The sequence below is a fragment of the Lissotriton helveticus genome, chromosome 3_1 (assembly GCF_964261635.1).
Source record: "Lissotriton helveticus chromosome 3_1, aLisHel1.1, whole genome shotgun sequence".
NCBI classification, from domain to species: Eukaryota; Metazoa; Chordata; class Amphibia; order Caudata; family Salamandridae; genus Lissotriton; species Lissotriton helveticus.
Window position 1 is genome coordinate 802606410 of NC_136061.1, and position 21261 is coordinate 802627670.

General features: G+C 48.5%; 1 protein-coding gene across 1 annotated transcript in view; it reads left to right on the forward strand.

Annotated features, from left to right (window-relative positions):
- The window catches only part of LOC144822970 (uncharacterized), a 334437-nt gene that overhangs the window by 277766 nt on the left and 35410 nt on the right, over nucleotides 1-21261 (forward strand). Inside the window, exon 9 of the mRNA XM_078681057.1 lies at nucleotides 9432-9740. Coding sequence (XP_078537183.1) covers nucleotides 9432-9740 — 309 coding nt within the window. The remainder of the gene's footprint in view (nucleotides 1-9431; nucleotides 9741-21261) is intronic.

Sequence of the window (21261 nt, forward strand, 5' to 3'; positions counted from 1 at the left end):
GCACGGGCCAAGGGCGGGCCCGTTGTAGCCTGTTAGAGACCGGTGGAGGCCGGGCTGGGCCAGCTCTCTAACGTTTATTCCCAACCTCGGTTGCTGAGTTGCAGTATGTATGTATTGTAAACATTTTATACATTTCTATATAGCTACACACTGCATAGACTGGTGATCTGCCCCTGAAATAATGTCCACCCGAGGGAGCAGAAGTAAAACAGCTGCAGGAGGGACCCTATCAACGGGCACCTTGGATAACTTCATCATAAGGGCTAATACCTTTATAGACCAAGGGATCACACTAATGGAGCGTAGGGTGTCCCAAGACCTCGCCTTGGCAAAGAAAAGATCATCTATGGGACCATTTGCAATGGCCAAAACTCCCAATCAATCTAAGGCAGTGGGTCTTATAGATATCCAGGCAGATGTACATGTTGATAGACGTAGCTTGCCCAATACGGTGGACCTTTCAGTGTCTCACCTATCATGTGCCTCGCAACTAAGCACTGATTTTGAAAACACCCCGGATCTAGCTATCAGTACCACTCAAGAAGACACAAGCGTTACTACACTGAGAGGCAGGAGGGAGGGCGCCATCCCTAAATTACAGAAGTAAAAAAAACGAAGGGAAGGGGGCGACATCAGAAAAAGACTACTGGGGTCGTTGTTCTAAAACCAAATATAAATCATGACCCTCAGGGCAGTGATGTTATAATAGAGGCCGGGAGTACAGGGAATTTAGAAGGTCCAACTAGCCCGGTTGGGAATAGTGTCAGTGGGGAAGCGGCTGACACCCAATTCTTAATGAAGGTAGAATAGCTCTTTAAATGTTATCTCTCTCCTATCGAGAAAAGGTTATCCCATATCGAAAAACAACTAGCCGATCTCTGTACCAAGTACAATAACCAAAAACCACCTGGGGCCCAAAAAGCAGGGAGTAACAAATCATGCTGTAACAAAGCTACAGTACAAGCTTCTAAAACCCTCCACCAGTAGCGGTGAACACCAATCCCAACCCAGCCCCAGTTGCTGAGAAGAGAGTTGAAAAGGAAGGTATATCCAATATATGTCCCGACCTTCCCCGTGAAGGGGCCATTCCACCTAGGGAACATACCACGCAGCCAAAGGGAAACAAAAATGGCGGCGTAGCAGACAGAGGAAGAGTGGTGAACCTCCCCCCCGGAGGCTACACCATATGTGATGGTCATGACGGGGGTCCCAGAATTGGAGGATCCCCATGAGGAAACCAACTGGTCGCTACTTAATAAGGTCCGACATTGGCTCAACCAAAATCGACCTTTACCCCCACATCGTATAAGTAAGATCTTGACAGTGCGGAGGGTGGCATGGCTGGGGCACCAGAGGAAAACTGTCCAGGGAGACTGTGTGTTGATTAATTTTGCGAACCCACACACTGCCGCTCAAGTCTGCTCATGGGACACACAAGATAGGTTTGAGGGTATATCTACCAGGCGACTCTCCTTTTTCTATCCCGCAATGAGTGGGCCCACTCGGGATCCTAGAGTTAATAGTAACTGGTATAGAGTAGGGCATCGAGATTGGGGTTGGAATCGGGAGCCTTGGGGGGAGCAGCCACCCACAGAGCCAGTTTTTAGGGATAATTGGGGTGGCTTCCCGACCATGAATAGGTTTAGCTGCCTGGATATGGTGGATTGACACGTATTATCACCAAGTCTCTAAAATAGGGGGAATATGGTTCCTACAGCTGCGACCAATTGTGGGACTGGGAAAGTGGACCCTATAGCTGCCAACTTCCATGATAGCAGCGGGACTGCAGCTATCATACAAACAAAGTTTCCGAGGGGTATAGGTGATACCAATTTACCCCTGAAATTAGCTAGTCCCTTAGAAGAAATTAGTGAGCCTATTTCCTGTGCGCAGGGTGGGAATAATGGAGTAACCCCCGACATATCTGTTACAGGCCACAAGGTTATCCATTTGCTATCTTGGAACATGGCTGGGTTACAAAAAAAATTGGTTTTACCAGAATGGAATGCGTTCATCGAGAAGTTCGATGCATGCATGTTCCAAGAAACCCGGAGCCTGCTCCCAGTGCACAAATCCGGTTATGCAACCTTTTTTGTGCCCGCATCAAGCTGTGGCAAGGGCAGACCGGCGGGTGGACTACACACCTGGGTAAAAATCGGATTGAACTGGGATATTACCAGCCATGAATCAGCGAGTAGAGATATCTTACATATTTCATTCGCAGGACATATTAAGGGGAGTAGGATCGACCTACTTAATATCTATTCTAGAGGGATTCCGGGGGACACAACCTCATGTACATTGACGATCCTAGAACCGATATTAGCCAAATGCCCCCCAACCTCTAAAATCATAGTGGGAGGGGACTTCAACTGAACGTTTGAACCCCTATCTAGGGATGATCCCCTGGGTATAGAGGAGGAGGACTCTAGATGGTCTATCCCAACCCTGTCACTAGTTCCAATTAGAAAATGGTCAGCAAGGGCAATTCAGATCAATGCCCTGACCATGGAATTTAATTTAAGAGCGTTAAATGGTATGACAACTTCTGACCGTGCTGGAGCAATGACCTTTAACAGGCTTAATGGCCCGTCCAGAATTGATTATATCCTATTGGATGTCAGACTGTGGTGCGACCTAATAGATATGGAGGTCGTACCTTCGGAGGATAGCGACTATAACCCCTTATGCACGAAGCTAAGGTGGGGTAAACTAAAGGGAAGTGGGAACAAAGCCCCTTTGAGGACAACCAACGAGGTTGTCCCTTACAATGGTAATCGCAGGCTGAAATGGGGTAAGGTTCAATTCCAGGAAGGGAATCTTGAGAGGATTAGGGTGCATGTAGCAGAATTGACAGTAGAGCTGGAGGATCTTGAACTGGGAAATGGTAGTGCCCAGGGGCCGTCCTTCTCCTCGGCTTACAAGAACACGATTGAGGAAGTAGGACAATACTTTGTAGTCCAGGGTAAAAGGGGCAGAGTGAACAATAAACCAGCTATATCCAGTAACCCGTGGTATTCAGACCAGTGTAAGGCGAAAGGAAAGGAGTTAACAGTCGCCCTTCTTAAAAAGAATCCCTCACTAGTTAGAGCGGCTAGGAAGGATTATGCGAGGGTGTTAGTGTTGGCTAAACGAGAGTGGGAGGAACAACATTGACAGGATCTTAAATCCGCTGCCAATAAGAAGAATGTCATGCTGTTCTGGGATCTGATCAACAAGGCTAGGCAGCAAAGTATACCACCCATTGCTAACCACATAACGGAACATCAATGGCACTCCCACTTCTCTGCACTGTATGTTGGGAGAGAAGTAATAGGTTCACCTCCCCCAGACCCTGATACTAGAACCCAATCCCCACCGGTGTTCGAAGAACCATTTCTGCCCTCTGAAGTAATACTGGCCATTAGACATCTGACCCCTAGGAAGGCAGCTGGCCCGGACGGGATACCGGGGGACCTTCTTTTGAACGATCCTGATGCCTGGGCCAGACTTATTGCCTTAATAATGAATCTGATCTCCAAGGGTTATCCTGTGCCAGACTCATGGAAGGGGGCAGAGATGGTAACAGTGTACAAAAAGGGCGCCAGAGATGACCCTGCCAATTACAGACCGATCAGTCTGATTGACGTGATCCAGAAGGTGGTTGGCAGGGTCATCATCTCTAGGGTGGGTGTCTGGATGGAAGAGGAGCATGTTCTCTCCCACTTCCAAGCAGGGTTTCGCCAGAAGGTGGGCACGATGGACCAGGTCTTCCGTTTTTTTGCGATCTATTGGAAGGCTGTGACCATACACAAGGGAAGTCTCTACCTGGCATTCATAGATCTCAAAACGGCGTTCGACCTGGTCCCTCGGGCAAGGCTTTGGGATATTCTGGAGAAGATGGGCTTTCCAAGGCCACTCTTGGAATTTATTGTGAAGCTACATGAGGGGAACTATGCGAGGATCAGATGGGGCACCCAGGGACAACTGACAGAGAGGGTGCCCGTGAGGAGTGGAGTCCGCCAGGGATGTGTCATGGCACCGACCCTGTTCTCCCTCTTTGTGAATGGAGTGGTGGATCATCTGAGGGAGGAAGCGGCAGATGCGCCATTCCTGGCGGGGGAAAAAACACCTACCCTACTCTTCGCGGACAATACCATCTTGATCTCTAAATTCCCCACAGGTCTTCAAAAGCTCTTGGACCGCTTTAGTGTATTTTGCACCGGCAGAGGCCTTACCATCAACACCTCTAAAACAAAGCTTATGGCCATTTCACCTTCCAAAAGATTCAGGAATAATGTTTCGCTCAATGGTGTCCCCTTGGAGTTGGTTGATTCCTTCGATTATCTGGGTGTTAGGGTAAATAGCCGTATGAAATGGAAAGATCACTTGGCCAAAATGCTACTAAACCACAAAAGAGTCTCAGGGGTGGTTTTAAGGGAACAGCGGGAGTCGTCGAGCAAACCTGTGGCACCGACTCTTGCAATATATGATGGCCAAGTTTTGCCGGCAGCCCTATACGGATCCGTGTTGTGGGGGTTCGATAACACAACGGAGCTAGCCACATCTGAAAATAAGTTTATGAGAGATCTGGTGACCCTCCCAGTTTCCACCCCGTTAATCCCACTACGGCTAAACCTGGGTAGGCGTCCCCTCAAAGATATAGTGCGTCTGCGCCCACTACTTTTTTGGGTGCGTTTAAAAAGGACCCGGGAGCTCCACAACTATACTGCAGCTCTAGATGAACTTATCTTGCTCAACACAGGTAACAAGATCAAGTGGTTGTGCAACCTGAGACAGCTGGTTGTGCAACTGGGCTTAAGTGAATCATGCTCGAGCCAAACACCGCCTCCCAAGTCAGTGATCAAGAAGCTCTATTCGGACTGGGTACATGAGATGGCCATACGCAGAAGTGAAGGGGGCCCTCTCTCCCAGCGATTCCTTGAGATCAAATGGATAAGAAAACTCGAACCCTTCTTAGACTTCATAGAGAAACCTCTGGATAGATCACTTTATCTAAAACTCAGGCTTGTGACTTTACCAGTGAATAATTTCTCTTCTGGGTGGAAAAACCTAGGTGTTCTATCTAAAGCCTGTCCTGGATGTGCAGCCCCCAATGAGTCTGTGGCGCATTTTCTCTTTGCCTGTCCGGCATATAGGGTTGCCAGGAAGATATGGTTAAAACCACTATGCATGGGGTTGGGCCTTAGATGTCACAAAATGGCCCTACGAGTCCTCTGCAGTGATACGTCTTCTATCGCTATGGTGTGTGGGGTAGCCAAATATTTGGGTAGTGCATGGCAGACACGCACAAGGAGGGCCAAGCCTACCCCCATTTAACCTAACCGCCAGATGGCCCCATGGCAGGAAGTGTCTTTTTATGGTTCTTATGTAACTGTTTTTAGTGTACATTTCAGAGATTTTAAAAATAGAGTAGTAGGTGATGCTGTATGCATATATAGGATTGGTGGGTCCCTGCTCTTTTACCTCTTTAATGTACTGTATAAATTGTATACTTTTATGATGAAATCTTTTATCGAATAAAGTAAATACTACTCATTTGATTGCATGACTTCGGAGAGGAATACTTCTATGTCCCCATTATGCTCATGTGAGTCTGGCTATCCACAAGGGAAGAATTTAAAAGGATACTTGTAATCGCTAATTTTCAATTTGCGAGCTTACAGGATAGTCCAAAATGGACCTTTTCGCCCTGTTGCCAAATCCTCTTTTCAATTATGAGCTGTTTTGGTTGACATTGCTTCAGGTTAAAGGCTTTACTCAGCTTCTCAGTGTCTCCAAGTCTAAACTAGAAAAATTATGCTCCATCATCCCTGTTCCAAAGTTCTTCTTAGATTTCCACTTAATAATTAGTAGTAAGTATTACACTTAGATTTGGCACTATGCCACTTGCCTCATCTCTAGGTGCTAGTGACAGGTGTTAAAGTATATCATTGTGTCTCTCACAGAGGGATCCAGTGGTATGTTGAGAGGGTAGACAAGCAGAGAGAGGTGTGAGCTTCTCTGTAGACCTTAAACAAATGTGACATCACTTTTATAGGCGGTTTTGCACATGTAGTAATGCTTCTGAAATTGTTGCTTCCTGTACCTACTACTTTGTCGTGCATATTTAACTGCATCAACTTGCAATGTCTTCAGTTTCCTATAACTTGTGCCCCCGCCACGCACAGTTTCTTATCAATAACTGTATTGTAAATGTTGCAGTGATATTATCAATGATGTCATGGAAGATCTCATGAATGTTCTTTTATGTGAGATAATTAGCAGTGCATCGCGAGGGCACGAGTTATAGTTACCTTAGAGCATGAGTTAACGTTTCTTGAGATAAGTAGAACTATAACTGCAGAATTTTTATGGATTGTGTGTGTAAAATCGGAACCTAACTAGAACGTCCCTGTAACTTTAGTTTTTTCCAGGAATTTCTTAATGTAAAGTAATATTTAATTACCATACGTTAATCCAACCACCGCTCACACAGCATTTGCCTGTGCATGATGAGGTTGTTGGCCACAACACCTGCATATAGCCAATCCCCCAAAGGCAACCAGTATAGGAATGGGCCATGCAGTTCCATTCCCCGGGCTGTTTTCGGCCCCAGGGACACCATCCCCAGGGCCCGCCACAATTTTTTAGGGGGGGGGGGGAAGCATGTACTCTGGAACCTACCTCACCCAGAGGCAGTATTAAAAACCAAGCACCGGTAACCATGCTTGCTTTGTAAAAAAAATTCCCACTTATTCATGCACAAATGTCAAAAAAATAAAAAAATATTTTCTGGCCCTTGGTGGGATCCCTATGGGAACCCAGCATCAGGACAAGGGAGGGTCGGGGTACTCCTACCCTGGTCCCTTACTTTTTTTTGGTGTTTTTTCTTGGGACCAGGATGAGTCTGAGTCCCCAATATGGCTGCCACCACATCCTGGTTGACGTGGTGGCAGCCTATCAGACCTCATTTTGAGGTCTGGTGGAACCGTTGACCCTCCTCGTCTCGAGATATACATAAATATTTTTTCTTTAATAACTCCAGAACTACTGAAGAGATTTACAACATATTACAAAAAGCACTCTTTCGGGACCATGATCTAGCTTTCTGCCGAATTTGGTGTAATTCCTTTCAGCGGTTTGGGCTATAGTCGTGCTTAAAATCCCTATAGAAAATTGCATGGGGTGTTTTGGGGCCTCCCTTTCTCTCGGCCCCAGCTTACGAATCACCCTCAAAACTTCTCAGACAGCAGCTGAAATGAGTGGCAAACCAGTTTTGAAAATTTTGTGAAGATTCGTCAAACGGCTCCAAAGTTATTAGCAAAACAATGGATAGTAAGTTATAACAATCTTTATTTGGTTTAAAAATATACCATAAAAGATCCTAGTTTATACAGTTTATACATATTCCATATCAGTTAATTAAATGTACATTCTCCAGACCCCTCATGTCAAAGGTTTAACCTTTTTTCCAGTCATGGGAGTTTACCATAGAATCATTGTTTAAAATTAATAAAAGCTAGAAAATGCCCTGAGATACGACCAGTAGCGTGGAGGCCATTCTCATTTCAAAAGATAAACATAGAGGATATAATAAAAATACTATAAATTTTAAAATGCAATTAAAGTGCAAAGGGTAAAATATACTTGAGATTCCAAAACGTGGACCTAGGTTGGCTAGTACCATACGATTCTCCAGAACACAGCAGATTCAATCAATGTCATAAGCAATAGACCATCGGGTTGCATTTGCTAAAATTAACTATACATTACATACTTAGAAAAGTAGATGAAAAGAAACAAAAACAATATTCATGCTATATGAAGTGGGGGTTTTTGTGCTTGGAACTCACTACCATAGTCCTGTTTGCTAAAATTCTATTCATTTCTTGCGTATGATGCAGTCATGGAGCCTATACATCTATAAGGTCCGAGAGCTATGTACGTAACTTGCAGCACAGTTACGCGATAACTAGCAGGATTATACGGATGGCAAATAGTTACTTTTCCCACCAGCTTCTGTAAACTAACAGACGATGAAATGTCGCAGTAAACATTGTGGCAGACAATGTCTGTTAGTAATAACAGTAGGTATAATAATGCAGGTCTGCATTGCGTGATCTTCATTACCCTCAACAGCAGGACTAGCAAATTCTTCCTAATCCTTTTATATAGCACGCAGAAAAAGAGAAAGTGCTGCTGCGATTGAACAGAGACTGAGTCACAGGGACACGATGTGAGGTCCTAATCAGATCTGGTTGTTGAGGGATAGGCAACCAGTAAATGTGACAGTCCAAAGCGGAATCTGACTAGGTAATAACAATAAATCTAGTTGTTACTAACATGCCATATATTTTAACTGAACGTTTATTGAGCTCCACCTCCTCTTTTTCTCATCATGTAACCCATCTATTTTTTCTTGACCATAATTTTCTTGGCCCTGGTGATACTCGTGGGGTGATTAAAAAGATCATGCCTCCCTATCGTTGTCAGTTGTGTTTTAACATATTTCAACCAATCAAAACTACCAGCCTTTTCTAGCTTCAGACAATCATTGATTACGACCTTGGTTAATGGCGCTTCAGGGCGAGACCAAACTGGGTTCCATAGCATTAAAGGAGCTAACAAAACAAGATCTCCTACGTGGTCAAGGCCTAGTTCTTAGTGACAAATGGATGCCGGTCCAGATCTGGGTAGGCGTAAGAGACTGCGTACAAATTTATTTTCTGCAACCTGTAGTAGGGAGAGCTCATGTATTCCCATAGCCCTGCTCCATAGGTGGCTGCTGAAACATATCTAGCCTTGTGTGTATATATAGAGCAGCACACCTATTGGGGATGTTCCTAGTTTCCTAGTAAATTTCAGGATTGCTCCCTCATTTTGTTCAAACTGAGAGCATCCTACCCGGGCCAAGTGTTTTCAATTACATGCCGTGTCAAATGGTAACCCTAATTATGTAAATGTACTCACTGTTTCTAATCTAGTGTCTTGGATGTTAAATGGTCTTGTCTTCCTATCAGAGGGGCCGCAAATCATAGTAAAAGACTTGGTATTGTTGGTTTGTATCCCTAGGGATCCCTTATATGCTACAAATCTCTCAAGCAACCTCTGGAGACCCATAGCTGTTCTCAACATAAGGACATAGTTGTCCGTGTACATTAATACTAGGATGGTTCTGGTCTCTGATCTTGGAGGATCTGACACAATTTCACCTACATGTTCCTACAGATCGTTGATAAGTAGATAGATAGATAGATAGATAGATATTATCTTGGTGACAAATCATGCTCATCAAAGGCGGAAGACACTTTTTTCTTAGCCTTGTATTGAACAAGTAAAAATGTCCAAGAAAATTCTTTCCTTATTATTATGTCCTTTAAAATGCAATAACCTTTATGTGGCAGATGTTCACAAGTTGAGTTTGACTTTTTCTTTCTTTTCTCCTTCAGGGTTTCCTTTGTTTTCACCCTTTTCCATGGAACCTTCTCAGCCCCAGTATGGCAAGTTGCTGGCTTTGAAATGCTCTGTCAGTGAGCTCAAAAGTGAAGATTTTGCTGTTAGATGGATAAAAAACGACCAACCATTTTCAGATGGAGTTCAGAATAATGGACCAACATCAACTGAGCGAGGATACACAATGGAAAGTGTTTTTCATTTCATTGTGACGGCTGAAGACTTTGAAAAGGAAATTATTTTTGAGCTTTCGGACAATTGTACACAAGAAACCTACTTGCACCGCATAGTTCTTCCTTTAGAAGGTAAGCGTAAAGCACTTGGTTAACAGACTACTTGTATACTATAACTCCCTGCTCCGCTTGTGCTTGAACATAGGTGCTGACCACACGCCAACAGAAGTTGTTAATTTGATTACTCAGTGTTTTTTTCTACATTCTCCATAGTGTAAGGCATGAGAATGTACTGGCCATTGTGAACATAGTAAGGACTGGGAATCTGTCCGGGGAAGGAGCTGGAAAGTAGTGAATTGTATTTTTCTTCTAATCCCAAGTGCAAGTCTATAGAAGAGTAAAGAGGTGGTAGTTTTAACTTCATTTGGGAAACCACATTCACTGCAGTCTCGGCTTAGTTTCAGAATGGCAGCAATTAGCTGTTGGTGAGAACCTGACCACAGGATGTTGTGGCTTGCTATACCAGACTTTTCAAGGTAGGGACTTTTCATCGTATTGGGCGTCATGGAAAGAAGCAGAAAAATAATTAGCTGGCTTTCTTTTCAGTAGCATTAACGGGTAGGCATGCGTAGTGAGGGAGCGCCATAGAAGTCAGGTGTCACATTACACCGAGTCCCTACCCCCTATAAACATGATGTTCGAGGCATATGAGCTGTAGATCGTATACTTGTGTATAGATCGCCATCTGGTGTTGGGCTCGGATGTTTGCACATAGTTTTTGTCTTGTAAGAAGGTCACAAGATAGGTGACTCCTCCTGGGGATCATAGTGCGCATGGGCATGGACTCCACCCTCAGATTGTTGTTTTCCGCCATCGGGTTTGGATGTAAATTGCTGCGCTTTGGCTCGGTGTCGTACTCGATACCCCTTCAAACGCTCAACCCCTTACCGCTCAACGGTATTGTTTCGGTCACGTTCCCCTTTGACGCACATCCAACGTATTCATCACAACTTCAATTCTGGTTGTTCACGCAGGCTGTTGGGCCCATCGACGCCATCAGGCCCTGCAGTCAATGGAAAGAACTCCATTTAAAAAATGCCCCCTGCGTGGTGTGAAATTCCCACACACTGATCTCCACAAGGTCTGTAACCTCTGCCTCGCTCCATAACATAAGAAAAAGACTGCGAGGCGTGTGCTTCCTTCCGATCGAAAAAGATCTTACATGATCGCCGCGCTCGACGTCACAAAATGTCTCGACCAGCGGCTTTGGCACCGGACAACATCTCCGATGCAAGCCCCGAGGCTCCACAAAAATAGCAAACAGAAGATGACGTGCTCTGCCACTATGAAAATTCGAGAGAAGACTCCGGTAACACCTTCACCTTTGGGCACAGGTTCACACCGGGACAAAGCTTCCGATGCCCCACCCCTGTGCCTGGCTCCGTAGCCTAAAGTAAAACCTTCTGGCAGCTCAGAATCGAGCCAGCCGCTTACTGGTACAACTAACAATTTCTGGCAACAAAACGCAGGTCCAAAATAGACACAGTGTCATTCCCTGATACATCGTCACCGAAGACTGCTTCGACGCCGAACTTTTCGGCAACGAAACACGCTGAGAATAAGACCTCTGACCCGAAGAAATCCCATAAAACTTCGGAACCGAAGAAAATTTCGGAGTCCAAAATTCCACAGAAGTATAAGGAGACCAAGACCCCTCCTAAAGCTACAGCGACTAAGTCAAAGCACCATTCGGAAACAAAATCCTCGGTGGCAAAGAAAGACAAGGGCTTCGAACAAGCGTTTCACCCAGATCCACCGGGTCCCAAACAAGAGACTTTACCCATTGACCCTGTTACAGGTCAGGTGACCGCATTGCCACCTAGGAAGAGGAAATTGTACACCTTAGAAACACCTGAGCTACCCTTAAAGAAAAAGGACATGGCAGCCTCATCTTTTAGACCCTCCTCACCCCCTCCAGCACTTCCAACTGTGCCACTTTCTCCAGCGCACTCTCCACTACCTCCTTCTTCATCTCCACCACAGGATGATGAGGATGCCTTGGGGGATGGGGATGGGAGGGAGACCCACAAGAGGATGATGACATCCAGAGTATTCCACCATCTGACCCATGGGTTTATTATGATAAGGCCCCAGATATACCTGAGCCAGACTCATACCCATCTAGGCCATCCCCTCCAGACGACAACATAGGCTTTGCGCAACTCATACTTAGAGCAGCCAAATACCATGGGGTACAATTACACTCACCCCCTTCGAGCGAAGATTTTCTGCTAGAGACTTTCACACAGACACAAAGGGGCAACAAGTACTTTACCTGTGCTCAAGGGTATGATTAAACATGCCCCTGATGTATTTAAAGACCCTGTCAAGGCTAGAGTTCTCAACCCCAGGGTTGATAAGAAATATAAAGCAGCCCCAAATGGTCCACCTTATATCAATGGGCAGCTCCCTCTAGATTCTCTAGTAGTTACAAATGCCTGAAAACGGGCAAACTCCCAGACAACAGGTGATGTCCCTCCGCCAGAAAAAAAATCTAAATTACTGGACGCATCTAGTAAACGGGTTGGGTCACAAGCCGCAAATTTTTGGCGCATCGCTAGCGCCCAAACTTTACTAGCCAGGTATGATAGGGCGCATTACGATGAACTGGAGACATTAATGCAACATCTTTCAGAGCAATATTAGGCAAAAACTAACAAGCTCATACAGGAGGGAAAGCTCATTACCAACACCTCCATTAAATGTGCTCTTGATGCAGCGCAAAGAGCATCTCGCGCTGTTAACACGAGTATTTTACTGCGCAGGCATGCATGGCTACGCATATCTGGTTTTAAACAGGAGGTGAAGTCTCAAATTCTTAATCAGCCTTTTGATCAAGAACACCTATTCGGCCCTACTGTAGACACAGCTTTAGTAAGATGAAGAAAGACACTGAGCAGCTAAATCTGTGGGGGCCCTACAGTTACCAACAACTAGAGGCTCATTTCATCGCTCCTTTTATAGGAGTGCCTCCTAAACCATTGGAGGAGACAACTCTGCATCATACAAAAGCCCCACTAAACTTCCTCTAGCAAAGGATATTTTAGAGGGGGGTACAGAAGCAATAACTCCAAAGGAAGAGGCCGCTGCAATAACACCTTCTCCTCTCCTACCACAAAACAGTGATTTTACACCACTCCCCCCCCCCCCCCCCACCGAACATTCCACTCCAGTCGGTGGAAGACTATCACAGTTCCTGCCTATCTGGAATTCCATCTCCACAGACAGGTGGATGAGACAAATTATCCAGTATGGTTACTGCCTGGAACTCACCTCTACTCCTCTACACATACCACACAGACAGCGTCCCATGTCCACGGAACATCTCATGCTTCTCAAACAAGAGGTTCTCTCTCTATTGCAAAAGCACACAATCGAACCTGTTCCCATACACCATCAAGGCACAAGGGTTTACTCCCTTTGCTTTCTCATCCCAAAAAGGACGGTACTCAGGCCAATATTTGACCTCAGACCGTTGAACCTGTACATGCAATCCGACCACTTTCACATGGTCAATCTCCAACAGGTCCTTCCATTACTCCGCCAAAGTGATTTCCTTTGCATCTTAGATATCAAGGACGCCTACTTTCACATTCCTATTCACCCTGCTCATAGGAAATACCTACGGTTTGTAGTAGATGGTCAGCACTCAATTCAAAGTGCTCCCCTTTGGGGTAACTAAGGCACCCAGGATCTTCACAAAATGTCTTGCAGTAGTAGCAGCTCACTTGTGAAGACAACACATTCATGTTTTTCATTGGCTCGACAACAGGCTTATAAAAGCCAAGTCAGGCAGCGATTGTGTGCACCACATACACCAAACAATCCAGCTGCTGCACCGCTTAGAGTTCACAATAAACCCCACCAATTCACATCTTCAACCGCCCCACACCCAAGGGTATCTAGGTGTCACAATAGATACTTCCAAAGCCATTGCATACCCCAATCCAGTCAGGAAAGGAACCATGCAAACTTTCATAATAAGGTTTCAACCTCAACACTCACTGCCAGCTCGAGTGTTTATGCACCTAATATGAATGATATCCTCTTGCATACTAATCGTACCTCATGCAAGACTCCAAATGCGTCCCTTACAGGAGTGTCTAGCACATCTGTGGAACCAGGCTCAAGGGCAGCTTACAGATCGGGTGTTGGTAGACAGCCGCACACATCCCTCTCTGCAGTGGTGGAACACACAAAACCTTTCCAGATGGCGGCCGTTCCTAATCCCGGTTCCACAGATAGAGCTCACAACAGACTCATCACTCACCGCTGGGGAGCTCATCTCCTAAACAACACCATTCAGGGTATGTGGACCCATCAGCAAAAAAACGCTCCACATCTGTCAAGTCTGGTTGCTCAGGAGCCGGACCCTCAAGAGGCCCACCTTCACATAGTCATGACTCTGCGCATAATAACACCAGAGTATCAAGATGGCCAGATGGGGGAAGGGAATTTGGGAGGGTACAGCGGGGAGGGAGATCTGCAACAGACGTAATGAACAGTTGAGTTGGCAATCTTTTACTTATCTCCAAAATGTAAGCTATACATAAATTATAATTTCAGGAGGGCGTGGCTTGCCGAGCCAAGATGGTGGGTGCACTCTAAGAGTGCTCCAGGACCCCTCCACCATCCCTCCGTAATCCTCGCATAAAACGAGCCATCAGGACCTGCGTCCCCCTCCTTACCCGGCACTGTGCTCCTGGCGGGTTGTACGGGGTTGTAGTTCATCGCACCGGTGCCCCCTAGGGCAACAGAACGGCCCGCCGAGTGCAGCGGACAAAATGGCAGCTGCCTGTCCCTGATTGCAGCGCTGGCCGATCATTAGATCCCTCCACGGTAAGCGGCGCCTGGCCCCGGGAGCTGAGGGGCTCTTCGACACTGACCCCTGGTTCCGCTGTGGCAGACGGCCCGGATTGATGCTGGACTTTTCTTCCTGCCCCCCCTGCTGACTTCTCTGTGCGGCTTCGACACTGCCCCCAGGGTCTGCTGTGGCGGACGGCCTGGATTGATGCTGGACTTTCCTTCCTGCCCCCCTGCTGACTACTATTTGCGGCTGCTCGTGCCGCGCCGTCCGGCGGCGTGGACGCTTTCCTGCTTGTGTTGCCGGGCGGTGCGGGAAGAGAGGACGGACGCTGTCGCCCCCTCCCCCCCGCAGGCCGGTGTGAACCGTGGAGGCCCACATCTGCGGTGCATTGAGCGGCGCTGCGGGTGACGCCAGAAGCAATTGAGCCCGCCTGTACCTCGGCCCCTCCGGCGGAGTGACCAGGAGATCGGCCACCATATCGGGCGGTAGGAGCCGCGGAGTGTGACCATGACCGCTGGTGTCCGCTGACCTGGGGAGAGACACGCAACGGAGTGGGTGAGTCCTGACGGTGGTGGGGTCCAGGGACAGTTAAATTGGGACCCCCCGCACGCACAGGAGGCCACTGTCCATGAGGGCCCGCCCTAAGCAGTCCCCCTTGTTGCCCAGCCTGGCTGGTTCTCCCCCCGGAGTGTATGTTGATGGAGCCGCCTCCCCTTCCGAGCTGGCAAGGCCCTCACATGGAACTTTGGGCCGTGCAGCGGCCCCTTGATTGAGGTTGGCCCGGTACTCAGTATGGGCCGCAGAACCGAGCGGCGGAGAGCACACAGCTGATCCTCTACCGCCTTGGTGGCCACGGGTGGGCTGTCCTTGCCTGGGAGACTGTGTTGGAGCGGGCAAGGCGGAGAGCCCTCCCTACCCTAATACTATGTCCTGATTCCCTTCCCCCGAGGCCGCACTAACGATGGAGACCTGCTGTTGGGGCTTTCGGCCGCACGCACCGAGCGGCACCTGTTTGGTTGATCGTGAGGGCCCGCTGGTCTGCATTTGTGGCACCTGGCGGTGGCCCTGGGCAGCGCACACCGACGCACCCAGGAATATTGGCTCCGAAAACGGGGTGACTTGTTGCCTCTCGTGCTACTACCTGGGTTGTGCAGGCTGCGGCCTTGACCAGGGGGCCCTACAAGCGTCCCTGGGCGTGGACTTTAGTCGTCTCATCCTCACCCCCTCCTCCCTGAAGACCCACTGAAGACCTGGTGTGTGCGGAGTCGGCCGCACACACCAGGCGGCGGCGATCTGGTCCTAATTGTGCCTCGGCGTTGGTTGTCCCACCCGCTTGACTTTGAGCCGCCCACAGGGGTTCGCTGGTTCCACCGCTGCAGGATGCACCTACAGGATACCCGGGCGTTGCAGCTCCTTGGGGTGCCACCATGGGCAGGAAGGATAGGTCCGCAAAGGCTCCTGCCACCCAAACTAAAATGGACCGTTTTACCACCTTGGAGGCAGGCGCAACTGGGGGAACCGCTGAAAAGGAGCCACTGCCCTCAGCGGAGTTGTCTACTATCCTGCAAGCTATCCACGCTTCGCAAACCTCGGTGGAGGGCAAGATCGCGGAGGTGCGTGTTGTTATGACTCTTATCCGGCACGATCTCCAAAACGCCAATGCCCGGATCAAGAAGATTGAAACCGGTATATCTCAACCGTGGTAGAAGATGTACAGCAACTCAAGGGGCAGGTAGCCCGCCTTCAGTCACACACTCAGGAGCTACACTGCCGGGCAGAGGACGTAGAGAGCAGGTCCCGACGCAATAATCTTTGCCTGGTGGGCTTCCCAGAGGGGGTGGAGCAGGACAGCATGGCGAACTTTCTGGAGAAATGGCTCAGATCATGGGTCCTTCAGGGCTCTCTCTCTCTCCTTGGTTCGCGATTGAGCGGGCCCATCGGTCCCTAGCCCCTAATCCTCCCCCGGGTGTGGCCCGACCAATCATAATGCAGGTCCTTAATTTCAAAGACCGGGACGCCATCCTGTCAGAGGAACGCAAACAGCAGCGGCTCCTACACGAAAATCGCACTATCATGATGTTCCCGGAATACACACGTGAGGTCCAGAGCCAGGGCCGCTCCTTCAAACAAAAGCTGAGGGCACTCAATATACAATACCGGCTCCTCTTCCAGGCACGCCTGCGAGTAGTACTCGCCAACAAGACCTTGTTCTTCGACAACCCAACAGAGGCCTGGACCTGGGCGACGGAGGAACTCCCGGTCCACAATGCTGAATGAGCTCCGCACCAGGAGGGGGCCCGGGGCGGACCTGTCGCCTCACACCTCCCGCTCCCCGGCCCCAATGTAATCGCTCCCGCAGGCGCTGTGGACAGAGGCGGACCCGCTCGGACTCCCTGCCGGGCCGCCCCTTCAACCGACACTCCTCTCTGATGAACCTTCAACTGGGAGACGCTCAGGATCATCTGACCACTTGGCCCATGGGGGCGCTGCGCTACGACCCTCCTTGCATGTTCTCCCGGACACAGACCTCTCATGCCCAATGCTCTTGAAAGACCCTGCCTGAACTCACCTCTGCCTGCCGTGCCTGGCTCCGCAGCCAGAGGGTGTGCCTGGTCTTGCTATATTCCTTTCCTTCCTGTTGGGCTCGTTTAAGCGCATCCTGTAATGAGGAGGGGTCATCCCCGCTTTCCCATTCCCAAGCGTTTTAGTTTTGTTATTCATTCTCTGGTTTGTTGTTAGGGTGGCATATGCTTCCGTTCCTGAAATGTAGGGTGGAGGTTGGAGGTTTGGGGGTGACACCGTTGTCCCGAGTTTTGTCCTCAATTTTGTGTCTTTTGTTTTTTAGTTCTACCACACCAGCATTCACGAAGCACCCTGACGTACGCCCGATAAGACAGACAGACCGGACCCCCCCTTCAGATTTGTAGTCCCACTGCCAACCCAAACACCATGTCCGACGCACCATTAATAAAAGCCCCCCTGCGCATCATGTCCTGGAAAGTTAATGGCCTCCAGGACCGTTTTAAACGCATGGCTGTCCTCAGATAAGCGCAGCGTCAAGAGGCAGACATCTTACTCTTACAAGAAACCGACCTGCTGGGTAATCGCTGCCCCTTTTTAACGCGTACGGCTATGATAGGGTGTGGCACTCTGGGTTTACGAGGGGTTCCTGAGGGGTGGCAATCCTGGTGAAATGCTCCCTTCCTCTGGTGACTGTCCAAACGACTCTTGATGCCCAGGGCACTTTCGTGGCCCTCAGTGGCACTAAACGGCAACCCACTTAACCTGGTGTCACTTCATTCTCCCCCCTTTATGCTGACGACGTCCCTAGCTAAGTCTGTTGACCTCCTGGCGTCTCTAACCCTGGTCCCACATTCCTTTGGGGCGACTTTAACGTGGTCTCATCACCCGACCTCGACACGGCAGGCCCTCCGTCCCCTGGTAGAATTCCACAAGCCAAGCAGCTGAGGTCTTGGTCCGCATCACTGGGTTTATGCGACGCCTGGCAACTATGGCACCCTCACTCTAAGCAATTCACACACACCTCAGCGGCACACCACACACAGGCACACATTGACGCCATCTTCGTTGCTTCGACGGACTGTCTTTCGATTCAGGACGTCTCGCTTCTTCCAAGAGGTATCTGTGACCACTTGCCAGTGGTGATCCGTACAGGTCCCCCTCCCCCTTCCTCTGTCCGACAAACATGGAGGTTCAGTGCCTGGTTTCTTCAAGCCAAAGATCTCAGGAAGGTGGTGAAGCGGGAACTAAAACAGTACTTTCTCTCTAACGAGGGCTCTGTGTCCTCCCCGGGCATCCTATGGGAGGCGGGCAAGGCCATGATTAGGGGGGTCGCCAAGGGCCAACTCAAGCTTCAGCGACAAACTGGAACATATTACCTCGCGCGAGGCGCAGGGCCTGCGCCTCCAACGAGCCTCGACCCGATACCCAGATGCTTCCGACACAAGTCTTCTGACCCGGCTCCGGTCGGAGATCAAGCAGCTGTCGCTGGACACGGCCAAACTCCTTTGGCGCCCTTCCGTGGCCAGGGTGTATGGATGGGGCGACAAGAATGACTCACTCCTTTGTTGTATTACAAAAATAATCTATGGAGCTATACCTACCAATAGCCGACACTTATCGTCTTACCAAATAATCAGTTGGCAGTGAAGAAAAGTCAATTGTTTATTAGACAACCAATACTCTATAGAGGAGCCCCTCCAACGTCACCCAGCCAGTGCGTGGAGAAGACTGACGATTCACACTCAATACATGGCTGGTAGGCACAGTAGCTTAAAGGAAAGACCATATATGGCACAAAAAGCGTGTTTAGAAGTCTGCTTCTGCTATTATTGGGGAGGGTCAGGAGGGGTGACTCCCTTTCGTCTCGGTGCCTGGGAGCACGGGTACGCGCCTCCTGGAATGCGCTTATCACCTCTGAAACCAGATGCAACTTTGGGTCTCAGAACAAGAAAGAATAGTATGAATTCAGCTGTCTGTATAACTCAACTAACAGTTCTTTCTCGGCTGCTGAAGTGAGGCACGTGACCACCGTCCGAGTCTAATACATGCACAACAAAATGGAGTCTGCTTGGTTCTTAGCCTGCGTACAAAGAAACATAATGCAAGAGCAGGAAAGGAGTTCCTGTATTGACATAACTAATTAATCTAAACTATGATAGTATGAATATAGATACATACGAATATAGATACATCATGCTAACACAAAAGATTGCGATAATTGTAGAGTATCGATTTTATCCCTCAGAACTACCCTTTTAGCATGATGTAGCTAATCTAGAGAATCAGTCCTTAAAAATACCCTTATCAATCTGCATCAGCTCTCGTATTTCTTGTTGGACCATTTGGGCTTAGACTTTAGTTGGGGATGGTTCTATCACAGAGGAGGTTAATTTGGATGCACAGTAAGAACAACAGGCAGGTCTACAGTGTACGCAGAGACCACAGGTAAAGATGACACCTGCTATGCCAGCTAATACCATCAGAATCTTCCAACCCCATGTAGATAATAAACTCCAAAACCATCCAGAAAGGGACCAGGTGTCAGTGTCTGCATGTATTTCAGACGCTAAGCGATGCAACTTTTGAATAGCCAAATGGACAGAACGGGCAGAGTCAGGGATGTACACGCAACAGGAGCTGCCGATCACGCGGCAGGCTCCTCCTCGATCTGCTAAGATAACATCTAGCACCATACGGTTTTGAAGAGAGATAAGTCTCATAGCCTGAAGCTCTGCTGTCAAATTTGTTAGTATACCTGCTGTGGTATTTATAACTCTCTCAACTACCCTAGATAGGCGCCTTACTTCTGTTCGAGGCATGTGGGCTGCTGAATTCATATCTTCGCATAGAACGCCGCCTAGTGTTGGGTCCGGATGTTTGCACCTTGTTGTCCTGGAAGAGTCTAAGAAGTATCACGAGATAGGTGACACCTCGCTCTGGACTACAGTGCACATGGGCATTCTCTCCATCATCAGATTGTTTTTTTCCGCCATTGGGTTCGGATGCTATTCCTATACTCCAACTTCGGAACCGAAATTTGCAACTTCTAAGGCCAAAAGGCCTTCTATCTCGACTGTATTGTTCTCGTTCGGTACCTCTTGACTCGATCAAACTTTCCATCTCGATCCGGTCGTCGACGCGGGCCGCTGAGCCTTTTCGACGCCACGTGGGCCTGCTGTCGATGGAAAGAAGCCCGTTTAAAAGGTGCCCACAATGCCACTCCAAATTCCCACATACTGACAAACACACAGTATGCAACAAGTGCTTATCTCCCGAGCACAACGAAGATAATTGTCCGCCGCGTGCTCAGTTCCGATCAAAGAAAACTATCCGGAAACGACAAGCCCCTCGGCAAGAGATGCAGCGGCAGGCACCAGAACCGGAGAATATTTTCGATGACGAACACGACCTCCGAGAAGCGGTGGACTCCGACCTCGAAATCGTCACCGTAGAGGACCAGTCGGACTCAGATGACCAGATCACACCGGGGCAAAAAGTGAGTACCGAGCCCCCAACCCCGCTTACACCCAAACACAAGGCTCCGGTCGAGGCATCGCCTAAAGGTCTCAGCCGAGATCGACAAACTTCTTCAGAGACCCCGCCTTCCGGCTCGGCTCCGAAGCACAAACCCAAGCCTTCTGATACCCCGGGAGCGAGCAACACTCTTCCCAAAAAGGTCATCGAACCGAAGACGGTTGTCGAGCCGAAAGCCATCGAGCCTAAAAAGGGCCTCGAACCAAAGAGGGTCGTCGATCCGAAAACAACAGCGGACCCGAAAAAGGCAGTCGAGGACAAAAAAAGTGTCGATCCACAAAAACACGATCACACTAAAAAGCCTGTCGACCCAAACAAAGCCGTCGACTCGACAAAGCACATCGAGCCGAAAAAGGTCGTCGAGCACAAAAGACACGCTCAACCATCGAAAGTTATCGAACCGAAGTATCCGATCGATCCGAAAAAGGTCGTCGAACCAAGGAAGGTCGCCGAACCAAAAAAGGTGGTCGAACCAAAGAAGGTCGCTAAACCAAAGAAGGTAATACAACCGGCTAAACATGTCGAAAAGACCAAAGTCGTCAAACCAAAAAAGGTCGCCGAGCCGAAAACAGCAGTCGAGCCGAAAAAAGCTCCACAGCCAAAGGCCCTCGAGCCAAAGACTCACCACAAACAAGTGACTAAGCCAAAACCATCGACTCCGAAACCACGGACAGTTGAGGAAGAAGTATTCCATCCTGATCCAGTGAGTGAGGAACAATCTAAACTGTA